The sequence below is a fragment of the Ambystoma mexicanum genome, chromosome 1p (assembly GCF_040938575.1).
Source record: "Ambystoma mexicanum isolate Mex_15411 chromosome 1p, UKY_AmexF1_1, whole genome shotgun sequence".
Taxonomy (NCBI): Eukaryota; Metazoa; Chordata; class Amphibia; order Caudata; family Ambystomatidae; genus Ambystoma; species Ambystoma mexicanum.
In genome coordinates this window covers 140,890,961-140,918,466 of record NC_090921.1, presented here as the reverse complement: position 1 = coordinate 140,918,466, position 27,506 = coordinate 140,890,961, and the positions used below count along the sequence as shown (strand labels likewise).

Sequence of the window (27,506 nt, the reverse complement as noted above, 5' to 3'; positions counted from 1 at the left end):
ACTGGAAAGTTATACGTACTGAGTAAGCAACACGTAGTATATATAAAAGTGATGGTAAGTGACTTGTTTGGTATTCTGGCGTGTCGCACCAACACCAGGCTGAAAAGTATGCTCAGTTTGTTGGGCAAGCATGTGGGGTTTAGAATTGGCATGAACAGGGTGTTTGGGTTTAAAAAGCAATAAATTGATGACAACCGTTTGTGCTTAATCTACTTCATATTGGACCCAGGCCTTATGATTTACCTATGGGTTCATCATTTGTCCCCAGTCATCTGGCTATCTGTGACCTCTACAAACCCCTTGCACTGACTGATCCCTCCCGCCCTATAGTGTGTGCAGCACATACCTGAAGTGAATCTGCCCTACATACCAGTTCAGGAGGAAAGGACTGCATGGAGGTGGAGCTTGTTTTTCCTTTCTTAGCTGCAAGGATTTCCACATGTGAGGGAGAACGTTTTCGCTTCACCTGAAAAGAAGAAACACATTTTCAGTTATAAACCAAACCTTGGCCACAGAGAAGTGTCCAAACCTTTAGAAACACCTCTCCATTTTGTATACCTGGGTGGTTAACTAAACAATACTCTTTACAATCAGGTTTACTAGAAATCCTATCCTCTGTTACTCTATCATTTCGCCTCACCCTCCTCAGATTAGTTCTTAAAGAATAACAGGCGATAATGGTAACTATGAGAGATAAGGTTCAAAGATTTGACCCCCAGTGTAACATCCACTCCAGATATAATAACAAAGTGTTTAGAAAGGCACAGTGGATTCAGAACATAATGGAGAGTTCCCCATAGGCTTTGTGTAGTAGGAGAGAGTTAACATTAGAGAAAATGGTGAGCCATATACATGTGTGAACAAATGTTACTCAGCAAAATTTCCCTCTGGGTGTGCCAAGTTTACATAAATGTAAACGTCCAGGTCCAGCAGGCACAATTAGCGTTGTGGAGCTGCCCTTAGTATTGCTACACGAATATGGTAACAGTCCTGCTGGTAGACTCTGGGGTCACCCTCCATCAGTACGTCCATGAGAATCAATTTTCACTTAACGTATTGTTGGCTGGTGTCATCCATCGGCTGAAATGTATCTCAACATTTAAGCGTATAATGCAGATTTAAGAATATATCAGTACGTTCCATTCCTAATGGGAGTATTTTTTAAGTGAATAATAATATGTTTTAACTGTGAAACAGACACGTTTTTTGTAAAATAGATGTATTTGCACCTAATTATGTATGTACATCAAAAGATAAATTTTGACTTCATCAGATCAGGCAGAAATAACAGTAGTTTCGTCCTGTGGCAACACGTGCACTACTGCTCCAAGCATATCAATGGAGCTGTGTGGGTGAAAACAGGGGGGCAGGCCCCTTGCAGACTTGTTTTCTATTTTTAATTGGGTGTATTTGTACTCACTAGTTTGATTTTTTCAGAGTAATTGCCTATTCTCCAGCATTGGATCTTTCATGGATTCACCTGCTTTGAATATTCCCCAATATTTTAATATTATTTATAGCTTATAATAGATCTTTTAAGCTCCCTATAGTAGCCTATCTATGTCCTTTTGGGTGCATTCTGCATCAGCCAATGGGATGTCGAGTGTCTAGCCCCACCCAAGAGGCCAACTTCAGATTCTAACCTCACATCATGCTGAGGAGTCCTCAAGGTTTTTTCTCTCCTGGAGAAAATGCAAGAAACCAGAAATACTTAAAAAACTATTTGGAACTTTCGGAAAACTTTTGTACAGATAAATGCCTTATATTTTCAAAAAATTTAAGAAAAATGGAATGTGCTTTTCAAGGCATGCCAGTCATGTGGCATTAAGAATGTGTATGAAGAATTCCAAGATGGCTGCTGCACCATAGTGAATGTGCATGCGGGAGCTCCGTCGTAGCTGCTCGAGTTAAGGCAGCGCCTCACCCCCCCAATGACTACACCGAAGAGCGGCTTCGCCTGAAGGAGACCCCAGACATTCAAGAACTGAGGCAGTAGGTCTCCAAAAACGCTGCAGCGCGCCATTGGCATCGTGGGAGAAAACCACTTGGCAGGGTGTGGCCGGCAAGATAGCACACCAGCCCTCGAAGGCCCCCCACAGCGACTCTCCCTGTTTGGGGGACCTTACAGCATGGCGGGTCACTACTAGAGTGGGGACCTGCGGACTGGCAGCATGCTTATTGGTAAGGCAGTAGAGTGTGCAGTTTATCTTATCAGCAACGTTTGGCCCAGCAGGATACTATACTTAGCCATCCTGAGGAATCCTTTTGGAGGCTGTGCGAGTAGGGGGGCTGCATAATTACATGGACAGCCTTTAGCAGCTGCATTATTTTATTTTATTTAATTTGTTTAATTTGTAATGCGCCGGTAGCTCGCAAGCCTCGGGGGCAGAGACATGGACACAAAAGACAGTGTGGACAATGACAGACGTGAAAACATGACATAAAGGAAGATCAAGGACATGGGATTTGGAAAATAAAGCATTTGTTATGGTCCCGGAATAAATCTGGTTAAAAAACAACAGTGGAGAAGCTGTGCGTGGTCCTCAACCGCCAGGTCAATATATAGCAGCTCTTCTCCTTCTGGGTTCTGGCAGCCATTCTCCATAGAAGAGTAATAGTGCACCTTGGGGAACAATGTAAAACAAAATAGTGCCTTACGCAACACATGCCAAGGGCTAAAAAGAAGATCACTCAGGCGTGGTCTGCCCTAGTCCCTCAAACTACAACAAACCTGATACAAAAGCTGTGGGGAGCGAGCCAGGGGACATCCTCAGTCGGAAACACACTAGAAGCTGACCCAAGTGAAGAGGCTCGAGCGTTCAACAGTCTCACTCATGAAGTCGCTGCCTCTAAAGAGGATTTTGCAATACGTTTTCAGGAGTTTCAGGACAAGTTTCACGCTTCATTCCAACAGCAGTTCACCTCTTTTACTACAGAAATCAGGCAGTCACTATCCGATTTCAGCAAAGACATATCTTCTCTGGTGGAGCATGTCGACACCAACAAGTGGGCAATCCAGGAACTGACATAGGAAAACAAACAGTCGGATATTGTCCTAGTAGAACTAGCTTGGCCCACAGACAACATAGAAATACAGTGTGAAGATCTTGAGAATAGATATAGACATTCTATTTCGAAATTTTCCAGAAACGTTCTTGGAAGCGGAGCTAAAAGACACTGTAATCCACATTTATTCAGACTTAATTTCAGGTGAGGAAGCTGCTACTTTGCTGCTAGACAGTGGTACATAGGACAAGCCCGAAAAGAAACGATCCCGGGGCTCGCCCACGCAATGTTTTGTCAGCCTGCACATCATTCCCACAAAAGGAGAACATTCTCAGGGATGCAAGGGCATCTTCACCAATTACATACAATAACAGTGAGATCCAACTTTATCAAGATCTCTCGCAGATAACCTTGCAGGAACGTCATGAGAGGCAGCCGGTAGTGAAAATATAACCATTGCGAGAGATTAAATATCGGTGGACATTCACTTTTGGACTGGTATTCTCTCTGGAAGGGAGACAACATAGGATCACCTCTCGAGAAGCAGGAATGTCCTTGTTGCAAATTGAAGAGGATGACCAGAGGGCCCATTACAGACTGCTGCAGGTCGTTCGAATCAACAATCCAAACCCTGGGAATGGACAACTACAACTCGACGTGGCAGAAGAGACAAGGCTAAAAATCAAGAGGACTGGAAGGCAGAACTCAGAGGCCCCAATTAAAAAAAAAACAAGATAAATAAGCACAGAAGCAGGCAAATACAAGAGCAAGGTTTAATAACTGATCTTTTTTAGACTTCAACCAGACGGAGAACACCATCTTGGAACTATCTGTTCAGGTAACAGATGGAGGTACTAGGATACCGCACACATTGCTCTGGGGTTATAGTTGATCCACGGCTGGGGTCTCACACCCCGGGATATAATAGGTACTGTGGCTCACAACAGGGGACAATGTTTGGGGAGTTTGCTGGGTTAGTTAGGGTTGGGGGGGAGCAGATGGGGGTTGGGCAAACAAATTGGGGGAGGGGTGCGCGATGCATGGTCTTTCGGTAAGATAACAAAAAAAGTTGTATGTATACGATGCAAGATCCTCAAGATATGTTCTTTTAACAAGAGAATTCAAGTGTTTAACGTTAAACTTTAGGGGTCTCAATGCTCCAGCGACGCGTAGGTAGTTGGAATCTCTCCTGGGGCGTTACCAATCTGACTTGGTGGCGTTCCAAGAGACACATATATGTTTAGCTAATAGATCTAAATTCCGACTACGACGATTCCCGGTGGTATTACAGGCGAATGCAGTGGGGCAAGGTAGCTGGGGTACTGTTGGCATTTGGGACCAGCCTACAAATCAAGGTGCTTCGAAAACAAATTCACAAAGAAGGCTGTTACATTTTCGTAACCTTGAAGATAGGCACAAAGAAGGTAATGGTGGCTTCCATATATGCTCCTAACACGGGCCAGAAGGGCTTCTTAAAATCGACTCTTATATTGTTGGAATCCTTTAGCGAGGGGGAGATTATTCTTCTAGGAGATCTTAATGTGGCCTGGGACCCTATCCGGGATCGGAGCACTGTCTACCGTTTAATGCAATCTCCGCCATCCAAATTATTCAGACAAAAATGTACATTGTTGAGATTGGTAGATATTAGGCAAACACTTAAGGGGTCGGAGAAAGGATATATCTTCTGCTCACATGTCCACCAGTCCTATTCACGCATTGACTATGCCTGGGTCTCAAAGACCCTCTTAGGTAAAGTAACCAAAATTACATGTCAGGCAATTACACTTTCGGACCACGCACCTCTCATCATAGAGCTGGCTATTGATGCAGGGACAAAGGGACTATGGGCTTGGCGTTTCCCATCCAAAGTCATGGCAGACCCAGTGCTGAGAGGGAAAATTGAAGGGAAGATTGGGGATTTCTTTGAATTCAACCTGATGCAAGGGAGCTCAGCTAATGTGACATGGTATGCTTTTAAAGCAACCCTTCGCAGTGTATTAATAGCAGAAGCCGCAATTAGAGATAAACAAAAAATTGCACTAAAGTTAGAGCTGGAAGATGAGTTGCAACGAGTAATAGGGAGTATGGCAACGCATGTCGGCCCAGCTGTCCAAAGAGCGTATAGAACAGTGAGGGGTAAGCTAAGTTTACTTCATGCACAAAAAGCAGAAGAGTCCTTACTATACCGTAAGCAAAAATATGATGTCAAAGAAAACAGGGCAGACCGCTTATTAGCCAGACAATTACGCCAAAGAACAGCATACAACATTATTCAGATGATTCAATTATCCTCAGGGGAAAAAGCTACAGAAACTTTGCAAATTGTTTCACAGTTCCATATATTCTTTTCAGATCTCTATCGATCAGAATCTCCTAATATGGGAGCACAGGTTGCGTACTTAGAGGCAGTTGATCTCCCCCGTATAGCTCCAGAGGATGGGGGACCATCTTGAACTAGATATCAGCCAAGAGGAAGTGCTAAGGGTTATAAATATCCTTCCTTTGAATAGATCACCAGTCCCAGATGGATTTCCAGCCCTATTTTATAAGACCTAACAGAAGATGTTAAACTCTAAACTTACTTACCAATAGTATAATAATTTATTATATTTAAACAATCAGGTTGCATATCCGCTACTATGGAAGAGGCTAAGATTGTGTTATTTCCAAAACCTTGAAAAGATCCTACTACAGGTGGATCATATCACCCGATAGCCCTCATGATTTTGGCTGCAAAAAAATGTATATGAAAATATTAGCCAATAGTATGGAGGATCTGCATTCCACAGTTGCACATCCAAATCAATCAGGCTTTATAAAACACTGTCAAACACACGACAATATTAGGTGTATCTGCCACATTTTAGAAAAGGTGGCAAAGAAAGACGCAAAGAAAGCTTTTGATCGGGTTGAGTGGTCCTTACTCTTTCTGGTTCTAGCGAAAATGGGCTTCGGTCGAAGTTTATAGATAAAATTAGGGCAAATCACAGAACACTGTGCGCAAGATTGCTGATAAAATGCCAAATCTCGCATTCCATCTCTCTTCAACGTGGAACAAACATGGTTGCCCTTTGTCACCATTGTTATAATCTATATGTCTTTAACCATTCCTCGCCAGGGTCAGACAGACAGAGGCCATTCAAGGGATAGATTTTGGAGGGGTGTCACATAAAATAATGCGTATGTGGAATGCGAGTTGGAGAGGTATGGCTCAGTAGCGGGTCTGAAAATAAACCTTACAAAATCAGATATAGCAGTGCAATCCCTGAGATTACATATGCAATTTGGAAGGGTGCAAAAGGAATTAAACTCTTGTGTATTACCATAACCCCCACGATTTCCGAGATAAATGAAGCCAATTACCCACTGTTGTTTAAGGAAATTATGGGGCAATTAGTCAAATGGGGTGCGCTGACAGTTTCCTGGTTAGGTCGAATCAACACAATAAAAATGGTTATCCTCCCTAAAATACTTTATTTCTTCCAGGCACTTCGAATCCGGGTACCGGTTCCTTTTTGTAAAAAAATGACATAGAGCAGTATCTGATTTTGTATGGAACAACAAACTCCTGCGTGCGACCTTGGACGTTCTAATGACACCTACAAATAAGGGAAGCCTGGGTTTGCCAACATTTCGTAAGTTTTACCAAGCAGCACAAATTTATATACTGTAAGACTGGTGGGGAACAGATACTGGAAAGCAGTGGGTCCAGATGGAACGTGCAATAGGAGGCCCACAACTTGGGGACACTTTATGCCTACCAAAGTGTGATTGCTCTCCGTACATTCATAGGAGCAAGATTACAAGCTTATTGGAAGAGGTTTGGGACACAGAAGTTAAGCAATACCAATTTAAAACGTTCCCTTTACCATTTAAGCCCTTGTTTTCTAATCCGCAGTTCACTCCAGGACTTGACCCGCAGGCATTTATTAAATGGAAGCAGGCATGCTGCACAAAGCTACGAGATCTCTTTCAAGGCAAAGATTCCAAACCTTTCACCCAATGTAAGCACAAACTAGGGTTAAATGAATTAGCCTGCTCCCAATATTTTCAAGTTCTGCACTGGCTATTACCCCCCGCCGCCCGAATAAACAGACAGCAATTAGGGAGTTAACCATGTTCGAAAAATTTAATCGAGGGAACAAGGCTCTTATTTCAAACCTGTAAAAAATCATATCTGAAGCTACTCCCAGTACCTCACCACATAATAAACAACACTGACATCTGACCTTGGGAGAACAGTTGTCGCAAATAGAAGGGAAGGCTCTCTGGATAGACATCCCCAGATTTACTGTTCAATTCAAATAAGAGAATTTTGGTATACGTTGTTAACTCAATGGCACTATATTCCAGTTTGCTTACATAAAATGAAATGGGCTATTGCAGACCAATGCTGGAGAGAGTGTAGTTCACTTGGCGTTTGGGGGCATATATGGAGGGGGTGCCCGTTTTTGAGGAGTTACTGGGTTCATATGAACAGACATATGCACAAAACGTTTGGTTTGGTAAAACACAGCACTCTTAAATTAAGCGTATTGCTAATGTTGGAAGCAAAGTTGAGACATGGTCCTAAACAGAAATGTAAAGCTTTTGTTGTATTGCAACTTCCAGCTCTTTTAGTTATAACGCAAAAATGGAAATGTACTGATCCACCGTTGCTCACAGAATGGTTCGCCAAAGTCTGGAACTTTGTTGATCTAGAATGGATTACTTATTCTATACAGGGAGATCAAGCAAAATGTGCACAAGACTGGGCTGGGGTCCGAAACTTTCTGCAACATAACTATAATATTAGATACTGCCCTCAACACTTTCAGATTCATGGCATTCAGTGGTTCTATCAACATCGTAAATTGTACCATGCATCGGGATAGGGGGCAGGGGTGGGAACTTGGGGTTTATTAATGTTTGTTATTATACGAAATGTCAATTACATTTAAACAAAAAAAAGAATATGTCTGAGGGAAACAGGCCTTCTGAATGTATATATTGTCTCTATCCAAATCACATTCAGGTCGACTGTGAACTTTGTGCCACCTTTAGGACAAAAGTTCTCAAGGACAGGAAAAGGAGACTTGCCTATGGCTCTACAAGTGTTGTGGAAGACATAGCAGACAAGCCCAAAACTCACAAAAGGGCTAGGTCATTAGAAAAAATGTCGTCTTCTTCTTTTTTAAAAGAAAAAGAAAAAAGGAGGGGAAATCGGTAAAACCTGTTCGCCCGTGAACGACATCCCCCTCCACGGACAAAAACTGTGTCAGAATCAAGTGCTCCAACGACGGGTGCAACAGTTGTCGCAGTAGCCCAGAAATCATCGTTGACGACACTGTCATCGTCACTGTCGACGACCATCAAGGCATTGTCAACGACCTTGTCAATGGGAAAACAAGGTACATCCAAAACATCATCGACGACAGCATAGCCAATGCGCCAGTCAACGACGATCATACCAACAAAGACCTTGTCATTGACAGTATCGAAGACGCGCCCGTCGACGATGGTACTGTCCATGAAGAGCCATATCAGCGGTAACACTGTCAACGGCACGGGCTCCAAGAAAGGATGTAAAAGCATCCTCATCCACGGACAAGCAAAAACTCTCAAACACTGAAGGAAAATTGGAAAGATCATGGCCAAGACAACACAAACACAAGTCTGGGGACAAACAGATCCCAGATAAAAAAGGAAAAGAGCCTATGGAAGACTCAGTAACAACGGAACAGGGCCCGATAGTTATCAAGCTGCCTCTCAGGCCCTTACAGTCGCCCAACGCCATGGAATACCAGGCCATAATATCCGGAAATGTGGAACCACATCACCTCAGTCACCCAAAGGGGCATCCGACCAGCACGTAGTATCCTTAGTCAAGGGACCGTCCCTAGTCCAGTCTCTTCCGTTCCACCTGAGCAGATACTGGAGCACCATATAGATTCGGATTTTGAACAGGGGTACTCACTGCAGTTCCTGGATGAAGAACAGTATTCACCACGTGAGATGCCCCTGAGACCTCGAACAGTACAAATATCACCAGAACCTACTTTACCAATGCTGGCTGGTCTTTCCCAACCAACAGAACCCCTGCTTAACCCGCAGTCTCTGTTATTTCTACAAGGTTTATCCACTTTTCAATCTCTGCTTAAACAACTGGATAGTAGACTGCCAGTTGGCCAAACATAGGCACAAGTGCCGGATAAGGTGCCCCCAAGGCCTACCAGAAAGGCTCCATAAGAGGGGCTGTCCTACAAACAATACACCTACTAGGCGTACAGACTTGCCGCCTTTCAGGGCTGGCTGGAGTAGGTGGACTGGTAGCAGGAAAAGGAGCAGGAAAGGGCCTGTAGTTATTCACAGAATAGGAAGCTGTTTCCTTAAGTATAAACAGTGTTGGTTGCCCAAGTCAAGATGGTGGGAAGGAAACCTTATCTGATTGGTTTAAGGAACAATGATATGTTTGCTTTGTCTGATTGGGGGCAAGGATAATGGGTTGGATTCTTGGGCTATGAGCAAGATTCTAAACGGCCTTTCATCCTGTCAGGGTCCGGCTTGTCAGAATTCCGCAGGAGCTGATGCTGGCCCCACAGAGCCTCACCAGAAGTTCACCTCTCAACCCTAAAGTAAAAGCTGAGCTGAGAACCCCAAGAAAGGGAAAGGGGAAGTGGAGAAAATAACAAACAGGATACTGCTGCCTTGCAACCTTCTGGTAGGCTCTGGTATCTGTGGTAAAACAAATACGTTTGGCTACTTAAGCATTATGTAAAATACTCTTCTTAAAATATTTTCTAAAATATGCTAACTTCTTTACCTGCTTACCCTCTGCTATGGCATAGAGGTTCTAAATTCATGTTGAAAACCCTTAAAAACTGTCTTGGTTCTCTTTATGAAATTTGCCACAAAGCCACAAGTAGTCTCTTTAAAACTCTCTAGTGAATGGCTCTTGCAAGTGCTTAACAGTCTTGGGTATTTTACACTTTTGTTTCATTACATATGGATCTGTAATGTCTAAACTCTTATGCTTCAATGGATACAGTTTTTCTCTTCCTTATTTGCTTTTATGAGATTATCTTCTTTACTTCCATTAAAAGAACTTCAAATGTACTCTCTCTAAATGGAAGGTTGAATTGTCACTCTCCTGCAAATGTATTGTTTTTAGAATTTCCTTTTAATGTAAGAGTTGTGTGAAAATAGATGTTTTTTAACTTTCTCGAATTCAGCTCCTTCCGCGCATGAGTTAGAAATTCACACGCACGTTAAAACACGTAAATCATTGCACGCGTTCACTTGCACATATTCGATGAGAAAAATAACACGCGCATGCACTGCTACGCACTCAAAAGTAAATTTCTAAAAACACGCATTCAAAATTCAGATAAAACTTGCGCTAGTTCTTTTCTTGAGCTCCGCTTTTAATATGTGCACACGCTCTTATTTCTGATTGCACCCGCGCTCTTCTTTGAAAAAAGATCTTGCGCACAGTTCATTAGGACACGCGCACTACCGCACACACGCTTCCATGAACGACGCTGTCAAAGATGCGAAGACTCGCGCTCTCCCTTTAAAAACAATCTCGCTTACAGTTCATTTGGACACGCGCACTATCACACACCGCACACGCGATTCCATGAACGACGCTGCTAAAGATACGAAGACTCGCGCTAATGGAGTTTGAAATTTCACCGTGCGCAAAACAACATTACAACTTTTCGTGCACAGTCTTTTTTCCTTTTACTTATTGCTTTAAAAAGTGTTTATATTAGTTCACACTCTGTACAGTCATTAAACAGCATCAACTCTGTTATATCCCTTAAGTACTGAATCTTGACAAACTGCTTAATGAGTTAACATCTTGACTAATAACTTTTTACACGAAAATTATATATATATATATTCACACAAAAAAAACTTTGTTAAGGGGACGTTATGGTTAAGTTGCACTACTAAAAACCTGTGCAATTCACAAAAAAAGCTTTACAAACGTGCCATTATGGTTCAAAGTAAAACCGAAAAACCCCTGAAATTCGCCAGTTATGGTAGGTGAAGCAACCATACCTGCCCGCACCACTGTGCACTGCTTACACTAAGACACAGGACATGAAAGGTGGCATCACAAATGTCATTGATGACATCACTGATGATATCACATGTGTAGCCCCTTTGTAAATATAGTAACAGGCTACAAACGCCGAGATTCTGCATGCGCTGTAAGAAAAATAAGAAAAAAAAAAAATGGCAACTACACAGTAAGACGATAATTCAGTTATGAAGGCAAAATGAATGGACAATTAAAAAAAAAATTACATCTTGTGATTTCAAACAAGACCAAAAGAACGTGCAAAGTGATACACAAAGATATGTGGGCAAACATAACGTTTCAAACAAGAAATATTAACGCTAAAAAAGGATGAGTGTAGTCATACCCTATAAAATGCGGAACCTGTGCACTCTGCATTCTTACAGGAAAAATATAACAGCGCAGAAAGATAATACTTCAGTTATATTGTCACAATTAGAGTTTCAGTAATTTAAAATTAAAACGCGGTTAGCTGTAGAGTGGTCAAAAGTAAACTTACATAATATTTACTGCCTCCATTCTTTTTGTTCAAGTCAGACACCAATATATTTGCACCGAAGAATTTTTGTGGACTGAAATTGCATGTGCCTTACATACTTTCTAAAACATAACCTTATCAATTGCTATTTTTTTCGACCCTTTCATTGCTTCAATACTATTATTAATATATAAATTATACATTCACTCGGATGCGTAGGCCTATTGAGCATCCAACCAAAAATGCAACTCATGTGACCTTCACTCAGAAGGCAAATACATTCTTACTTTGCAACAACATATTGAAATCCAATTAAAAGAACCGCTACACCCATACACCTCCATGGTGGCCTTCGTTTTCAAAACTTATGATGCCAGTCTGACGGCAATATTATTCCAAAAACATTTTAACCCACACGCACTACTTGGTAGTGGTACTGTGAGCACGAACTTCCATTTAAACGTATGACTTTGGTGACAAGACAACTCCACTTTTTCAGTTTGTGCTCCCACATCCCATCCCAGCCTCCAAGGACTGCAATCGAGAACCAGGCTAAATACTGTCAAGCGGCATCCAAAGGGTCGCCCCAGAGAGAGACCATAAACTGACCGACTTTCCCAACCCTCATCCCTTCCTGCTCCTCCAAAATGACGGATGCCTCTACACCAGATCTTGAACTAGCCACACTTGTAAACATACAGAGAACCATTACTATGCCGACATCCAGAGTGACCCATCCACTTAGCCCAATGCATATACCATCTAAAATGCAACAACACACCAAGATACCGGACTACCTTATAGCTACGACCACCTGTGACTCTGGATCTCTTATGGACACCATCTAACCAGTGCATACAACCAACCCATTGTAACCACACAACACTAACACCAACACAAAACGCTACCACACACGCGAGGCATGGAATATTACCCATATGGTTACAATGCATGAGGTCAGTCACAAATGACCACATGCAAAACAGACGTCAGTTCTTCCTGGTTCTGAACCTATCCTCTCACTCTCACCCCCCCACTAACTTCCCAGCCTCTCCTTTTTTCAGAGCCACTCAGACTGCCCCTGGGGAGTAGCAGCGCGCGGTACACATCAACTTAACATAACATACCCAAATTCCAGTAATGATACATGGCCACGATGGCTCTGCCACACACTCCTATTGGCTTTGCCTTTAAAAATACCTTCTCACAACAAGAAAACATGTCCAAACTGGCTGCACAATGTATGCGAGTCTAGATGCGTAATAATGCTCATCGCGTTTTCTTTTACCCTTGATGCTCCGTGAAAATAGCCACGCCACAGTAAGAAATGGCTTAACTGGCTGCCCGAAAAGTCAGTCTAGACATCCTGTTAAATTATCTCATGCCACAGCAAACATTGGCTAGACTGGGTGCCCCAAAATTCCAGTGCAGCCACATAAAAGCACCGGTTTGTTTGTAAAAGCATTTATGATGGATACCCATTAAAAGGTGCATTGTGATTGGGATTACAAGATGGCCACTGAGGGGAGAGCAGCGTGATCGTGGAGCTCTCATCCCCTGGGACAAAGACAATAAAGATAGATTAAAAGAGCCTTCTCCAGGCAGGGATTTATCGATGTAGGCTGTGGTGGTGGTGAACAGCAGCCCGGATTGCTGGGTGACTTTGCCAGAGGCAGGTGTGCGGCCTACGTCTCTACCATGTCTGAGGTGTGGAGGCATTGCCTCCCGCGCCCAGTGCAGGCCGAGCTGAGGGACACGCTCGCAGATCGCGAGCAAGAAGAACCACTCAGGGAGATCCGGGGCAGCCGAGCACCCAGTACGGCTGGGAGGTGGGGTGGTGGAAAGAAGCCGCAGTCGGACGGCAGAGGAGCCCATCAGGAAGCAGCTGCCTGCGATATTGGAGGCCACTGGGTCTGGGCTCATGGAGCAGGGGCTCCCGTGCTGGCGAGTGCCAGCAGGAAGATCGAGGCGGACCGAGTGCCACCACGCCAGAGAAACAGCATCTCATCAGAGAGATCAGGAGGATCCGGGGGGGGGGCCCATGCCCGTAGCCCACTGCTGAGAGCTGCGCAGCGGAGAAGAGCACACAGAACGGCCAAGAGGCCCGGGAGGAGCAGTACAGCGAAAGAGGGCTAAAGAGTCCATCTACATCCATGGTGGGCATAAGGGAGAGGCCATTTGCACGGGCTCAGGGCAGAGTGATCCTGGCACAAGGCCAGGAGGAGGGGCATTCGAAACCTGAAAAGCGGCAGAGTGAGGAGGTTCCTACGCCCTGTAAAATTGTCCAGAAGAGGTCCTAACGGAGCAACACAATATCAGGTAGAAGAGGAGGGGGCAGGGCTCTCCCCATCAGACCTGCCTACGCACTATGTCCAAAAACAAGGCATAGGACAAGAAAGTTGCCAAGAGGGCAATCATCAGAGAGTCTGGCGCAGAGACAGCAAGGTACCGGCTGGGGGAGAACAGGAGCACGGGGCAGGAGAGGATTTGAGGGCGCTGACAGGTACCGCAAAAGATTAAGTGGTCACCCAGGAGGTCCTTCGCCAATGCTTTCAGGATTTTGGGGAGAGGATCGTGAACACCATTCAATCACAGTGAAAGGGGGCATAATGAAACAAGAGGAGCGGACCGATGCAGCGGAGAGCTCCATACAAGTGGTCACAGAGGACAGAAGGAAGATGGACGAGCTGGTAGAGCAATTAGCAAAGGTCACGCCACGCAGAACCTCGAGATCCAGAGTGAAGACCTTGGAAGACCGCTTGAGAAGATCTAACTTGTGAATAAAGGGCCTCAGTGAGTGGCAGACAAGGATCTACGCACGATGGCGCAGCAAGTGTTCGCGGACCTGCAGGAGGTTGAAGACTGGTTGGGATAGAGCTGTACCGCATACAAAAAGGGGAGAGCCAGGGGCCAGACCCAGAGATGTAATGGTGGCCTTACAAGAGTACAGGCAGGAGGAGAAGGTGCTTGCGCTGCCAGGAAGGCCAGAACAATCAGCTACAATAGCTTGGAAGTTCAGCTATTCCAGGATCTAGCCCAGACCACCCTGGTGACGCGTAGGTGGATGGGCCCGGTGGTGCACACCCTAATACGAGCGGACATACGCTATATGCACCAATGCACCTTTACCTTTGGACTAATGTTCAAATGGGAAGAGAAACAGCATTGGTCACCACCTGCATGGACGGTACGAGGGTCCTGAAGATTGAGAACAAAGGGTCACCAGGGCAAGAAGAAAGACGAGCGAGAGAACTGCTGAAGAGGAAAATGTGGGGGGCCAAAATAAACGAGGCTTAAGCGACACAGTTAAGCCCCGCCCCCCCCGATGAGGGGGCAGGAATGGAAGGTGCCCACACATCCATCAACACAGGAGCGCAACGTAGCCCGCCCTCAGGGAGACCTGCATTGGTTTGCTCTGGGATGTGTCAATGATTTAATTCCAGAGATCGAGGGTTGGGGGTAGCTAGGGACTGGTTGAGCCCACCCAGAGAGGGGGCAGTGTGGAGAGGGAAATTCGGGGGGTGGGGGAGAGAGCATGCCAACAGTAACCACTCCTCATTAGTGTGAGCCACATGGTAAGACGACCATGGGAAAGAGGGAAGTGCTTCGGGTGACTTCCCTAAATGCCAGGGGGCTTAATTCCCCAGTTAAGAGAAGGAAGGTGGAACAGTTCTTGGGGAGCGGGGGGGACGAGTTGGGAATTTTAGCCCTCCAAGAGACACACAGAGGCGAGTCAGGCATAAACTGAAAATCAAGGGATATTGCCATCTGTTCCAATCCCATACCCCAGGAAAGACAGGGGAAGGGGAGGGGGTGTAAAAAAAAAAAAAAAATCGCTATTCGGGACATCCCATGCTGCAGGTCATAGCTACAGAGGGGCACACAGAGGGTAGGTATCTGGCGGCCGCTTTCCAATGAGAGAGGGGGACATATACAGTGGCAGCATTCTACGCCCCCAATACGGGGCAAGATGGGTTCTTGTAGGCGACACTGCCCAAATTGGAGACTTTTGCCAAAGGGCAGATAATATTGGTAAGCAACTTTAATCTGGTGTGGGACTCGAGAGAAGACAGGAGTGCAAGGGTGTTCCACAACCAGCTGGCGTCATCTGTCTGCTTGAACAAACACATGGCCCAATTGGCATTGGTAGATGGCTGGAGGGAACTGAGGGGGGCTACACATTTTATTCCCATGTTCATATAGCCTTCTCAAGGATAGATTACGCCTGGATTTCGAGGTCACTACTGGGTAGGGTCGTGGGATAGAGCTAGGAGTGATCGCCCTGGCAGACCATTTGCCCATTAACAATTACCTTAAATATGGGGCAGAATGAACCAGATCAATGGCGGTGGAAGTTCCCTAACCACATCCTTAAGGATGGAGTCATATGTGAGGACATAAAGAATACAATCTTGGATTACTTTGCACGTAACACAACAGAGGGTATGCTTGACCGGGTTGTGTGGGACGTGCTTAAGGCTACATTGAGGGGGAGCTCATTGGGATGAAGTGCCAGAGGGACAAACAACTAGGTCTCTTACAGGGGGAATTGGAAGCTAAACTTAAACAAATAATGGCTCAAATGGCAAACGCAGGGAGTACGTGTAGCGCTCACCTGACTCCCACGGTGGCGCTGGCCTGGTTCGCGCTGCTGTGACCTCGTCTAAGGTGATGCGCAGGGTTCGGAAGACGGACTGGACCGGGCCCCAGATCTGGCTTGTCTGACTCGCAGAAGTATCCTTCTGTAGGTGAGAATAGGGGGTTAACTGTCTGCGTGGTAATGCAATCGGCCTCCCATTTACCCCTCTCACCCTCCTCAAAACCCTGCTGTGCTTCCCCGTAGCGTCTCACCTTAGGGTCTGGAAGGACGAGCTCTCCATCCTGCTTCTGATGCAGGGGCGCGTTGGTATCCAGTTACGTCACTGGATTTTCGGATGGGTGAGAACCAAACTTGCTTGGCTTCCAGGTAAGTTTTTCTATAAGTGGTTCCCCTTGTGTCCATGCAATAATGTTCTAATGCTAGTGTATTTTTCCCCATAGGGGCCGGGGTACGGAATGCCGGGGAGCAGGCACCGACCCGAGGTGAGCAGTGAAATCCTTGTGGAAATCAGGGAAGTCTTTAATGAGTGTTTTGGTAATGTCTTTTCATTCGCTCATTAACGTTGATGTCTTTTTCCCCTTAGGGGCCGGGGTCCGAAAATGCCTGGATGCGGCGCGGACCCGAAATGAAAAGGGAATGACCCAACAGGTAAGTCTTGACTTGGAGTTTTAGCTTCCCTTTTCCCTTCTTTCTCTCACCTTTGTTCTTGTCTTTTTCCCCCTAGGTGCGGGGGCGCGACTGCGAATCCGGAGGTCGCTGCTGAACATGGAGGCGCCCTGTAAAGGTGAGTAGAATGCGGCGCTGCAGCGATCGATGCGATGTTCTTTTAAAAATAAATGTCTTCCTTTTCAGGATTGTCGGCGAAATGTTTCTGGGATGCAGATTTAGCAGGTGAGGCCTTTTCCTTCTTCTGTTCTCTTGTTCCCTTCCTTTGCAGGTGATTCAGGATGCTGGCAGGTGTGGCAGAAGTCAGGATGCAGGAGCAGACATGGTGAGCGTCCAGCTGCTAGATGCAGAACAACGCGAAGCACGTGTGGCTGATCGGGTGTGGTTTGAATAGCCTTGGAAGAAGTTCCTAGAATGTGTCCTTCCTCCAATCAGGTATGTATCCTTCCCCGACCACGCCCGGGTGGTAAATGAGTCCCACAGGTAAAGTAGTTCCTTTCAGGCCTCAAGGAGGCCAGGGTTCTGCAGCATGGTCTGCATCAGGTAAGTGCACCCAAACACTTTCATAATGAGCTTGGCGCCTATGGCGCCAGGACTGACGTTTTCTATGAGCCTGGCGCCACAGGCACCAGGACGCTGTCCAAAGGGCCCCTATAAGGGGTTGCTGGGACCTTCCCCGGGGTCTTGATGTCCGCTTTCGGGGACGCAGGGCCTGAGCCGGCTCCCCGGGAGCGGGCATCGTGACAGCACTCCCCCCCAAGGCCCCTCCCAAGGTTGTTCCCTCCGGGGGTTTTGGTTTGTTTGGGAAGAGTCGGTGGAATTTCCTGACTAATCGAGGTGCATGCACATGGTCACTGGGTTCCCACGACCTCTCCTGAGGTCCGTACCCCTTCCAATCAATTAGGTAGAAAAGCTTTGACCTAAACATTTTTGAATCTAAAATGTTCTTCACTTCGAATTCGGGTTCCCCATCTATTTGAATAGGTTCTGGAGGTTTGAGTAGTCGGGTTCCGGGGACTACTGGTTTCAGAAGTGACACATGAAAAACAGGGTGAATTCGCATATTAGCTGGTAAATCAAGTTTAACCGCTACTGGGTTAATTATTGCCGTAATAGATAAGGTCCCAGATATTTTGGGTTAAAAGTTCGAGGCCCTTTGAGCGCTAAATGTCTGGTAGCTAACCACACTTGAGCCCCAATCTGATGCGGAGGTGCATCACTCCGATGTAGGTCAGCATTTTCCTTGTATTTTCTCTTGGCTTGTTGTAAATGCGTGGTTGCCTCTTTGAAGGCTCGGGTAATGGTAGAATGCAGATGTTCTACTGCGGGCACTCCGAGGTTCTGAGGTGAGTCGAGGTTTGAGGTTCGAGGGTGATGTCCAAACAAGGTATAAAAAGGACTATGGCCAGTTCCAGAGTGTACCGAATTATTATATGCATATTCGGCTATCCAAAGAATGTCTTTCCAGTTGCTTTCAGATTGCTGTAACATACACCGTACGTACTGCTCAAGGGTTTGATTTGTCCTCTCGGTCTGACCATCGGTCTGAGGGTGGTGACTGGTCGATAATCTTATGTCGATTTGTGCCATTTGACAACATTTGCGCCAGAAGTGGGAAATGAATTGGCTTCCCCGGTCAGAGATTAGTATAGATGGCAATCCATGTAGCCGAACAATATTTTCGAGGAATTCTTTGGCTAGGACAGAAGCTGAAGGTAAACCTTTCAAAGGAATGAAGTGGGCCATTTTGGAAAACAAATCCACAATTACCAGAATGGTATTGTATCCCGAACAAGGAGGCAAGTCCGTAATAAAATCCATTGATAGGGTGTGCCAGGGTGCTGGCGGTATGTCTAGAGATTGAAGGAGACCAGCTGGTCTTTTCTTTTGACCTTTATTTTGGGCGCAAACACCACAGGACATCACAAAAGATTTAACATCTTTTCGTCAAGAGGGCCACCAGAATTGTCGTTTCACCTTTTCCATTGTCTTGGCAATACCGGGGTGTCCCTCTATTAATGTATCATGGTAACCTGAAATAACTAGTTCGTGTAAATCCTTGTGCGGCAGGAATAAGCGTCCTTGGTAATAAGGTAAACCATTATCTATGGTAAAGTCTGATCCCTTTTGTATCCAATCCTGTAGGACTGTAGGGTCCAGGAGTTGTTTCACTCTGACTTGAATGTCTTCAAGCGTCTGTAACAAAGTCATGCCTAGAATTCTCTGTTCGGGAATTATTGGTACTGGTTCTGAGTTTGTATCAGATTCTCCCATTCCAATTCGGGATAAGGCGTCTGCTTTGCCGTTCTTGCAGCCAGGTCGATAGGTAATCACGAAATCAAATTCAGCGAAAAACAAAGCCCATCGGAGCTGCCGTGATGACTGAGCCTTGGCGGTTTTCAAATACTGTAAATTCCGGTGATCAGTGATCACCGTGATGGTATGTCGAGCGCCAAGCAGGTAATGCCGCCAGGCTTTAAAAGCGGACTTTATGGCTAACAGTTCTTTGTCAATGATTGCGTAATTAATCTCTGGTGCCGAGAATTTTCTGGACCAAAATGCTACGGGATGCAGTTGGTTGGTTTCAGGATCTCTTTGAGACAGAACTGCTCCCATGGCTAGGCTGGATGTGTCAGTTTCGACGACATACGGGAGATCTGGACGTGGGTGTTTCAATATAGGTGCGGAGGTAAACTTAGCATTTAAATCCTGGAAGGCCTGCTCGGCTTCTTCAGACCATTCAAAACGTTTATTTTTCCTCAAGAGTGCAGTAATGGGTTGTAGTATGCGTGAAAATTCCGGGATAAACCTGCGATAGAAATTGGCAAAGCCGAGCATGCTTTGAACCCCTTTTACAGAGCTAGGTGATGGCCATTTGAGGATGGCATCCACTTTTCTTGAGTCCATTCGGACTCCTTTGGGTGTCAGGATGAAACCGAGAAACTCAACTTCTGTGGTATGGAAAACACATTTCTCCAGTTTAGCAAATAGTTTGTGTTGGCGCAGTTTTTCCAGAACTGCCCTAACGTGTTTTCTGTGATCAGATTCCGAAGAGGAGTACACTAGAATGTCATCGATATAGACGACAACACAAACATCGATGAGTTCCCGAAGGACATCATTCATGAAGAATTGGAAGGTAGCAGGCGCATTGCACAACCCGAAAGGCAATACCTGGTATTCGAATAATCCATATTTTGTACGGAAGGCTGTTTTCCATTCGTCGCCTTCTTTTACTCGCACCAGATGATATGCCCCCCGGAGATCTAACTTGGTGTATATGCAAGCGTCCTTCACCTGGTCAAGGAGTTCAGGAATCAGAGGCAGAGGATAACGGTTTTTAACCGTTATCTGGTTCAATGCGCGGTAATCGATACAAGTTCTAAGGTCGCCTTCCTTTTTAGGCACGAAGAACAAAGCCGAGGATGCCGGGGACTTTGACGGGCGAATAAAACCATTGGCGAGGTATTGATCCAAATATTGTCTCAAATGCAGGTTCTCAGGTTCGGTAAGGGCATAAATCCTGCTACAAGGGGGTTGTGCACCGGGCACCAGATCGATTTGGCAATCGTACGATCGGTGAGGAGGTAACATGTTGGCCTGTTCCTTTTGGAAGACGTCCTGAAAGTCCTGGTATTCCGGAGGTAATTGCATGGAGGCAGAGATTACAGACGCTAGATTAATCTTCAGGTTTTCTGGGTAGCATGTTTGTGCACAATCCGGGAAGGTTATTCTCTTAGCTCGCCAATCAATTCGAGGATTATGTGTCTCTAACCAAGGAATTCCAAGAATAACCTGAAACTGTGGAGCCTTGATTACATCAAACACAACTGCCTCCCGATGGCCGTCAGGACCAATAAGAGTCACCCCAGTAGTGGAATGTGTTACCGGTCCAGAGGCAATTTCAGTTCCATCGACTGTGGTGATGACATCTTTGCTGGTTTTAGGACGGAGAGGGAGGTTAATCCTAGAGGCCAATTCATGATCCACATAGTTTCCAATAGCCCCACTATCGATGTATGCCTTTATTGCATGCAACCGCTTAGGCTTTTCTGGATCTACGAGAACCATTGGCACAATGAAATGCGAGGTCTGAGAGTTAGTTTTCAAGCTCGGCAAGCGGACCCCTACGCTTGTCGGGCTGAGTCATTTCCCGAAACAGAGTCTTCATGGTTTTTATCAGCGGCTCCTACCGCTTTTCGGGGCGGTTTTGCCGGGCAATCTCGTAGAAAGTGTCCAGAGTTCCCACAATAAAGACATAATTTTAACTGCCGCCTCCTTTCACGTTCCTTTTGAGTTAAGGGTTCTTTAACCCCTCCAATTTGCATAGGCTCAGAGACATCAACTCCCTTGGGGTTGGCGTGGGTCTTGACCAACACCCGGGTCTCAAACCTGGACCGATCTGTTTTTCTGTTTTGAAGTCTGTGATCCAATTGGACCACTAAGTCTATATATTCTGTGCATTCTTGGGGCGGATTTACAACTTGGGCCAAGACATCTTTAAGTTCTCCGCGTAGACCTCGATAAAATAACGTGACTCTTATCCTCTGGCCATCCCGTTTCCACAATTAGTCTATTAAAGGTTGCAATATAGGATAGGAGGTCCTGATTGCCCTGTCGCAGGGATAGAAGTTCGTCATCCAGAGCCTGCCCCTGTGAGTGTCGAGCAAATAACCTTTCCATGCTTGCTTGAAATCCTTGAAAATCACGGAGAATCGGGTCATCTTGAGTAACCAGTGGAACTGACCAATCGGCAGCACAGCCGCTGAGATATGACAATACAAAGGCTACTTTGGTCTGATCATTAGCGAAGGCCCCAGGTCTGCATAGGAAGTGCAAACGACACCGATTCATGAATACGCGAATCGTTTGGGGTCCCCAGCAAAGCGTTCAGGTGGGGCCAGCGGCATGTTTCCAGGTAGATTAATCTGCAGAGGGTTACTGGGAAGCACAGGAGCAGGGTTCCCTCCGGAACAGGGTAGAGGAGTTTGTCCAGCTTGACCTTGCAAAAGCTGTCTGGCCAGGTCATCAGTTCTTTCCTTTGATATTATTAATTCCCTCTTGAGGGCATTAGTCTCTTGACGAGCGGCATGTACTTCGGCCCGTAATGCCCCCAGTAATTGGGCCAACTGATCAGTCTCAGAAGTTTCCATAGCGCCTGGGTGGGAATTTGTAGGAAGGCTTCGCGTTCTGTAATGCTCACCTGACTCCCACGGGGGCGCTGGCCTGGTTTGCGCTGCTGTGACCTCGTCTAAGGTGATGCACAGGGTTCGGAAGACGGACTGGACCGGGCCCCAGATCTGGCTTGTCTGACTCGCAGAAGTATCCTTCTGTAGGTGAGAATAGGGGGTTAACTGTCTGCGGGGTAATGCAATCGGCCTCCCATTTACCCCTCTCACCCTCCTCAAAACCCTGCTGTGCTTCCCCGTAGCGTCTCACCTTAGGGTCTGGAAGGACGAGCTCTCCATCCTGCTTCTGATGCAGGGGCGCGTTGGTATCCAGTTACGTCACTGGATTTTCCGATGGGTGAGAACCAAACTTGCTTGGCTTCCAGGTAAGTTTTTCTATAAGTGGTTCCCCTTGTGTCCATGTATTAATGTTCTAATGCTAGTGTCTTTTTCCCCATAGGGGCCGGGGTACGGAATGCCGGGGAACAGGCACCGACCCGAGGTGAGCGGTGAAATCCTTGTGGAAATCAGGGAAGTCTTTAATGAGTGTTTTGGTAATGTCTTTTAATTCGCTCATTAACGCTGATGTCTTTTTCCCCTTAGGGGCCGGGGTCCGAAAATGCCTGGATGCGGCGCGGACCCGAAATGAAAAGGGAATGACCCAACAGGTAAGTCTTGACATGGAGTTTTAGCTTCCCTTTTCCCTTCTTTCTCTCACCTTTGTTCTTGTCTTTTTCTCCCTAGGCGCGGGGGCGCGACTGCGAATCCGGATGGTCGCTGCTGAACATGGAGGCGCCCTGTAAAGGTGAGTAGAATGCGGCGCTGCAGCGATTGATGCGATGTGCTTTTAAAAATAAATGTCTTCCTTTTCAGGATTGTCGGCGAAATGTCTCTGGGATGCAGATTTAGCAGGTGAGGCCTTTTCCTTCTTCTGTTCTCTTGTTCCCTTCCTTTGCAGGTGATTCAGGATGCTGGCAGGTGTGGCAGAAGTGAGGATGCAGGAGCAGACACGGTGAGCGTCCAGCTGCTAGATGCAGAACAACGCGAAGCACGTGTGGCTGATCGGGTGTGGTTTAAATAGCCTTGGAAGAAGTTCCTAGAATGTGTCCTTCCTCCAATCAGGTATGTATCCTTCCCCGACCACGCCCGGGTGGTAAATGAGTCCCACAGGTAAAGTAGTTCCTTTCAGGCCTCAAGGAGGCCCGGGTTCTGCAGCATGGTCTGCATCAGGTAAGTGCACCCAAACACTTTCATAATGAGCTTGGCGCCTATGGCGCCAGGACTGACGTTTTCTATGAGCCTGGCGCCATAGGCGCCAGGACGCTGTCCAAAGGGCCCCTATAAGGGGTTGCTGGGACCTTCCCCGGGGACTTGATGTCCGATTTCGGGGACGCAGGGCCTGATCCGGCTCCCCGGGAGCGGGCATCGTGACAGTACACTGCAAAGGGAATATCAGCTGATTAGGGTGCAATTAGATGTTTTGCAGACTAGAGCTGCAGAGCGTTCATTGCGCTACCTTGTGAGAAAACTGAAGGTGTCTCCCTAGCTAGTCCCTGTGGATCTGTCATCCAGGTGGCCAGGACATGGCCATCACTATTGGATCCAGTTCCTGGGGGTGGACGAGGATCACCTGGATGGGGGGTCCTTGGGGAGTGTGACACAGACAGGTGGGTAAGATGTGGTATCCCCCTTCTTTCAACTCCTTTTCACCATCCTACCACGTAGGATATTCCAAAACACTGCCCCCCCCCTTTCCGACATGAACATTTTCGCACAACATGGAAGACAACAGACTATCACCAGAACCATTTCCTGACATGTCCCAATACAAGCGTCAGGCAAAGTCAGGCAATTGACCAGAATCACACACACACCTGGCGGCCCTTTCCCTTCCCCACAGGGATAAAAGGTGGAGCAGGAGAGCACAGGATGAGCAAGGCAGACCGCACTGCGTGAGAGCTAACTCAGCATGGCAGTTCAAGAGGAGGCGAAAGACGGTGAATACCGGTAGGGCAACAAGGAGAGAAGTGACCTTGCCCTTTTCGATCAAGTCCCGTGAAACCTCTGCAGACGGAAACATAAGACTGCAAACAAAGTTCAACGTGTGTTGCATCAAGTGTCAAATGGTACACAAGACCCTCTTCGAAGCTGGTCTCCGCGGTACCAGCCTTGACTCGAAGGAGAAGAAAGCCAAGCAAGCGGTTTGTCACAGCTGGTGAGTCCAGGGGAGAGTCGATAAGAAACTGAACTGTGTTGAACGAAAGTAGCAAGCAGCTAATTTGAACTTTGAAAGTTTTAAAGGAACTATAGAAAAAGAGGGGGAAAACCAGCAACAGAGGCATCCGGCATGACGCAAGCGCTCATGCAGGAAACTCTGGGTGATTACCTGATGGTGGAGACTACCGTAACCAGAAGGCCTTGGGAAGAGGTGAAGAGAGGTCAAAGTGGTCATACAGGGGTCTTGTAAAATCCTCTGTACCGTCGAAAGCCTTTGACCGACCAATGATTGTGAAAGCTAAGAGAAATGAATCCTGGACGGTGAAAATTGATATATGAACAGGTTGTTGACAAGAATGAACCCGACGGAGTGATGTCCACAGTGAACCGTTTGGTAAAAGTTGGCAAGAGTGAACCCGGCAGACGGAAGCCAACAAAAAGGGGCAAAGCCTGAAGAGCTGTTTAAAAAAGATTAAGATTTACGAAGGTAAGAACAAATGGAAGACCAGGGAAAGTGAATGCCCTCCTTGTCAGCCGGGTCCGAGCCCGACCGAGGGAGATCCAGGGGTGAAAGGTTATCACCTAAAGTTCTTTGAGAAAAGAACTGTTTATTTGTTTTGTTGAATACAATTTGTGAGGGGTCTGCACCCGGAAGAGGGGGACCCATGGGTGAAGCCATTACCCAACATATATGGCTGGAACTGTACTTTTTGTTTGTGTGTTGAATGCATCAGGCCCTCGACGGCAAGAGACTTATTGAAAAGAGACTTAACCATCGAAGAACCCGATAGCTGGAATGGAACTGTCGGCTCGTGCGTGTTCTGTGCTCCAAGGTCCCTCCTTATACCCTGCTGAAAACGTGGGGAAGGAAGACCCCTGGCAATCACATCCTGACTTATTATTTGTGAACACTTTTCCTTCATTGAGAACATTAGCCCAGACTTTAGAGTAAGGATTGGCAATCGTTTTTCTTAGTATAGGCCTTTTTCATTTTGGCACCACACCACAAGGACTGCCTTATTTTCATTTGATGGTCGAAGCTTGCTCCAATCTTAGATTTAGGTTAGGCGTTTTTCCACACTGCATTTATAGTTTAATAAACACCCTTGAACTGTGATCACTTGTGCCTGTCTTTACTGTTGCCACCATGAGTTCCTTACAACCTCCAACAGAGGTATTATATCAAAACCAATAAGGTGGATTGCCTTTTAGTGAGGTGGATTATGAAATAAAGAAGTGGCAAGGACAATCCTTAAAATAAAGCCAACTCCCAGAGGATCACAATCTCAGGAGGCACTAAGCAGGGTTGCCCTCTCTACCTGCTCTTATACACCATCCACCTGGAGCCGCTCTTGGTCATCATTAGGGCCTTTCCGGATACAAGGGGGATTCCCTTTGGGGGTGAGGAGCATAGAGTTGCATCGTTTGCTGATGACATGCTCCTCTTGATCACAGAACCAGAAACCTCATTCCCATGGGGCTCGGGGGTGGCTGGGCAGGGTTAAAAATAAATTCCCACAAGTCAGAGATAGTAAACTTGACTGCCCCCTCAGAAATGGTTCAGGAAATGCAGGGTATGGTACCCAATAGATGGGCGGAAACCGGCATTAGATATTGGGGGGTCCAGATTACTGGTTCTCCGTGTGTTCTTTACCATGCTAACTATCTGCCTTTAATGGAAAATCTGCCCCAGCTGCTGGCGGAATGGGTGCCATTATCAATATCCTGGATGGGGGGGTAACATGCCCTTAAAATTGTGATTTAGCCAGAAATCCTGTACTAGTAAACAGCCCTGCCAGTGGGGGTTCCCCAAGGTTTCTTCAGGACTCTTCAAAAACATGTAGAGCCAGTTATTTGGAACCGCGAGAGACCCTGGGTAGCTATGCAGATGCTAATGTCTCCCAGAAGCAAGGGAGGGCTGTGAGCGCCAAACATCCGCCTCCATTCCTTGCGGCTCAAATCAGAGTGATCCAGGATGGGTGCAGGGGCGATCGTGGGAAGTTCTGGTCTTGAATGGACAAAGCAGTGGTGGGCTCGCTGCTGGGTGAGGTGTTGTGGCGCCCCACGGGGGATAGGCCTGCAAACATGTACCGTAGCAGGATAGGGGCCCTAGTGGGGGACTCATGGGATGAGCTGGTGCAGAGGGTGAACTTGACCACCTTCCCCTCCCCGCTGATGTCGCTGTTAAGAAATCCCCAGTACACACCAGGTATGAAAAGGGGTGCCTTCAATGGGTGTGAGGCGGCAGGGTTCCACAAACTATGTGACATGTTCTCGGGTTAGGACATTAAATCCTTTGCACAGTGCAAGCAGGACTTTAGGCTAGATGAGGGGGGAGAGGTATCGATACTCTCAACTGAGGCACTGGCTTACAAACCCAATGGTCAGGCCAGTGAACACCATGGATCTCACACCCATTGAACTGTTTGTAACGATGGACACAGGGAGAGGCATTTGGTACGAGCGTGATATGGGATTATAGCAGAAGGGGGAAGGAGCCAGGCATTGCACTATATGTAGCAGTGGGAAACTGCAGTGGGGCAGTCACTGGAGGGGGAATCTTGGACTCAGTAATGGGCAGATATCCACAAGCTCATGCAGGCCATCCAGAGTCAGGAGATGTGGATTAAGAAAATGGCCCAATGGCATCTCACTCCAGAAAAACTACATACATTGTACCCAACTAAGTCTGTGCTCTGCTGGAGGGGATGTAGGGAACTGGGATTGTAGGAGCATATCTGGTGGGAATGCCCAGTCAAACAGCTTTATTGGCACATGATCTGTGCAGCAATGAATAGGATGTTTGGGAGTCAGATTCCGGACAACATATGGATGCCATCCTTGGAATGGGCAAGGTTCTGGAAAATCTACCTCGAAAGCTCAAAGAAAGACTGATAGAGGCAGCAACGCTTGTGGTGGCACACAATTGGAAACAAAAAGCTTTCCCCACAGAACACAAATGGGTTAGTAAATTCTGGAACTTTGTGGCACTGCAGTTTGTTTGTTTGTTTGTTTGTTTATTCATTTGTTAAGCGCACCAGACTCGTAAGTAAAAGGGCGCAACGACAAGGAAATGCACGGCTTACATAGTTACATATACACAGGTTACAGAATTTACATATAGCAAGATGAACAATTTTTGCATGAATACTGGATATATACAATATGAACAATAGGACTGAAGCAGAGGTACATGCACTAAGGATATAAAGCTTATATGGTTACAGTTAGGCTTATATAGGCTACAATATTTACATAAAGAAAGAATATAGCAAGATATACTGTTTTCTTAATTGCAGG

General features: G+C 46.4%; 1 protein-coding gene across 4 annotated transcripts in view; it reads right to left on the bottom strand.

Annotated features, from left to right (window-relative positions):
* The window catches only part of FBXO24 (F-box protein 24), a 1,263,390-nt gene that overhangs the window by 1,138,246 nt on the left and 97,638 nt on the right, over positions 1 to 27,506 (bottom strand). For 3 of the 4 annotated variants that reach the window (XM_069645169.1, XM_069645177.1, XM_069645181.1), the window contains exon 2: positions 371 to 466. In XM_069645169.1, coding sequence (XP_069501270.1) covers positions 371 to 466 — 96 coding nt within the window. Of the gene's footprint in view, positions 1 to 346; positions 467 to 27,506 lie in introns of all 4 variants that reach the window. The other variant, XM_069645164.1, reaches the window with a different exon arrangement.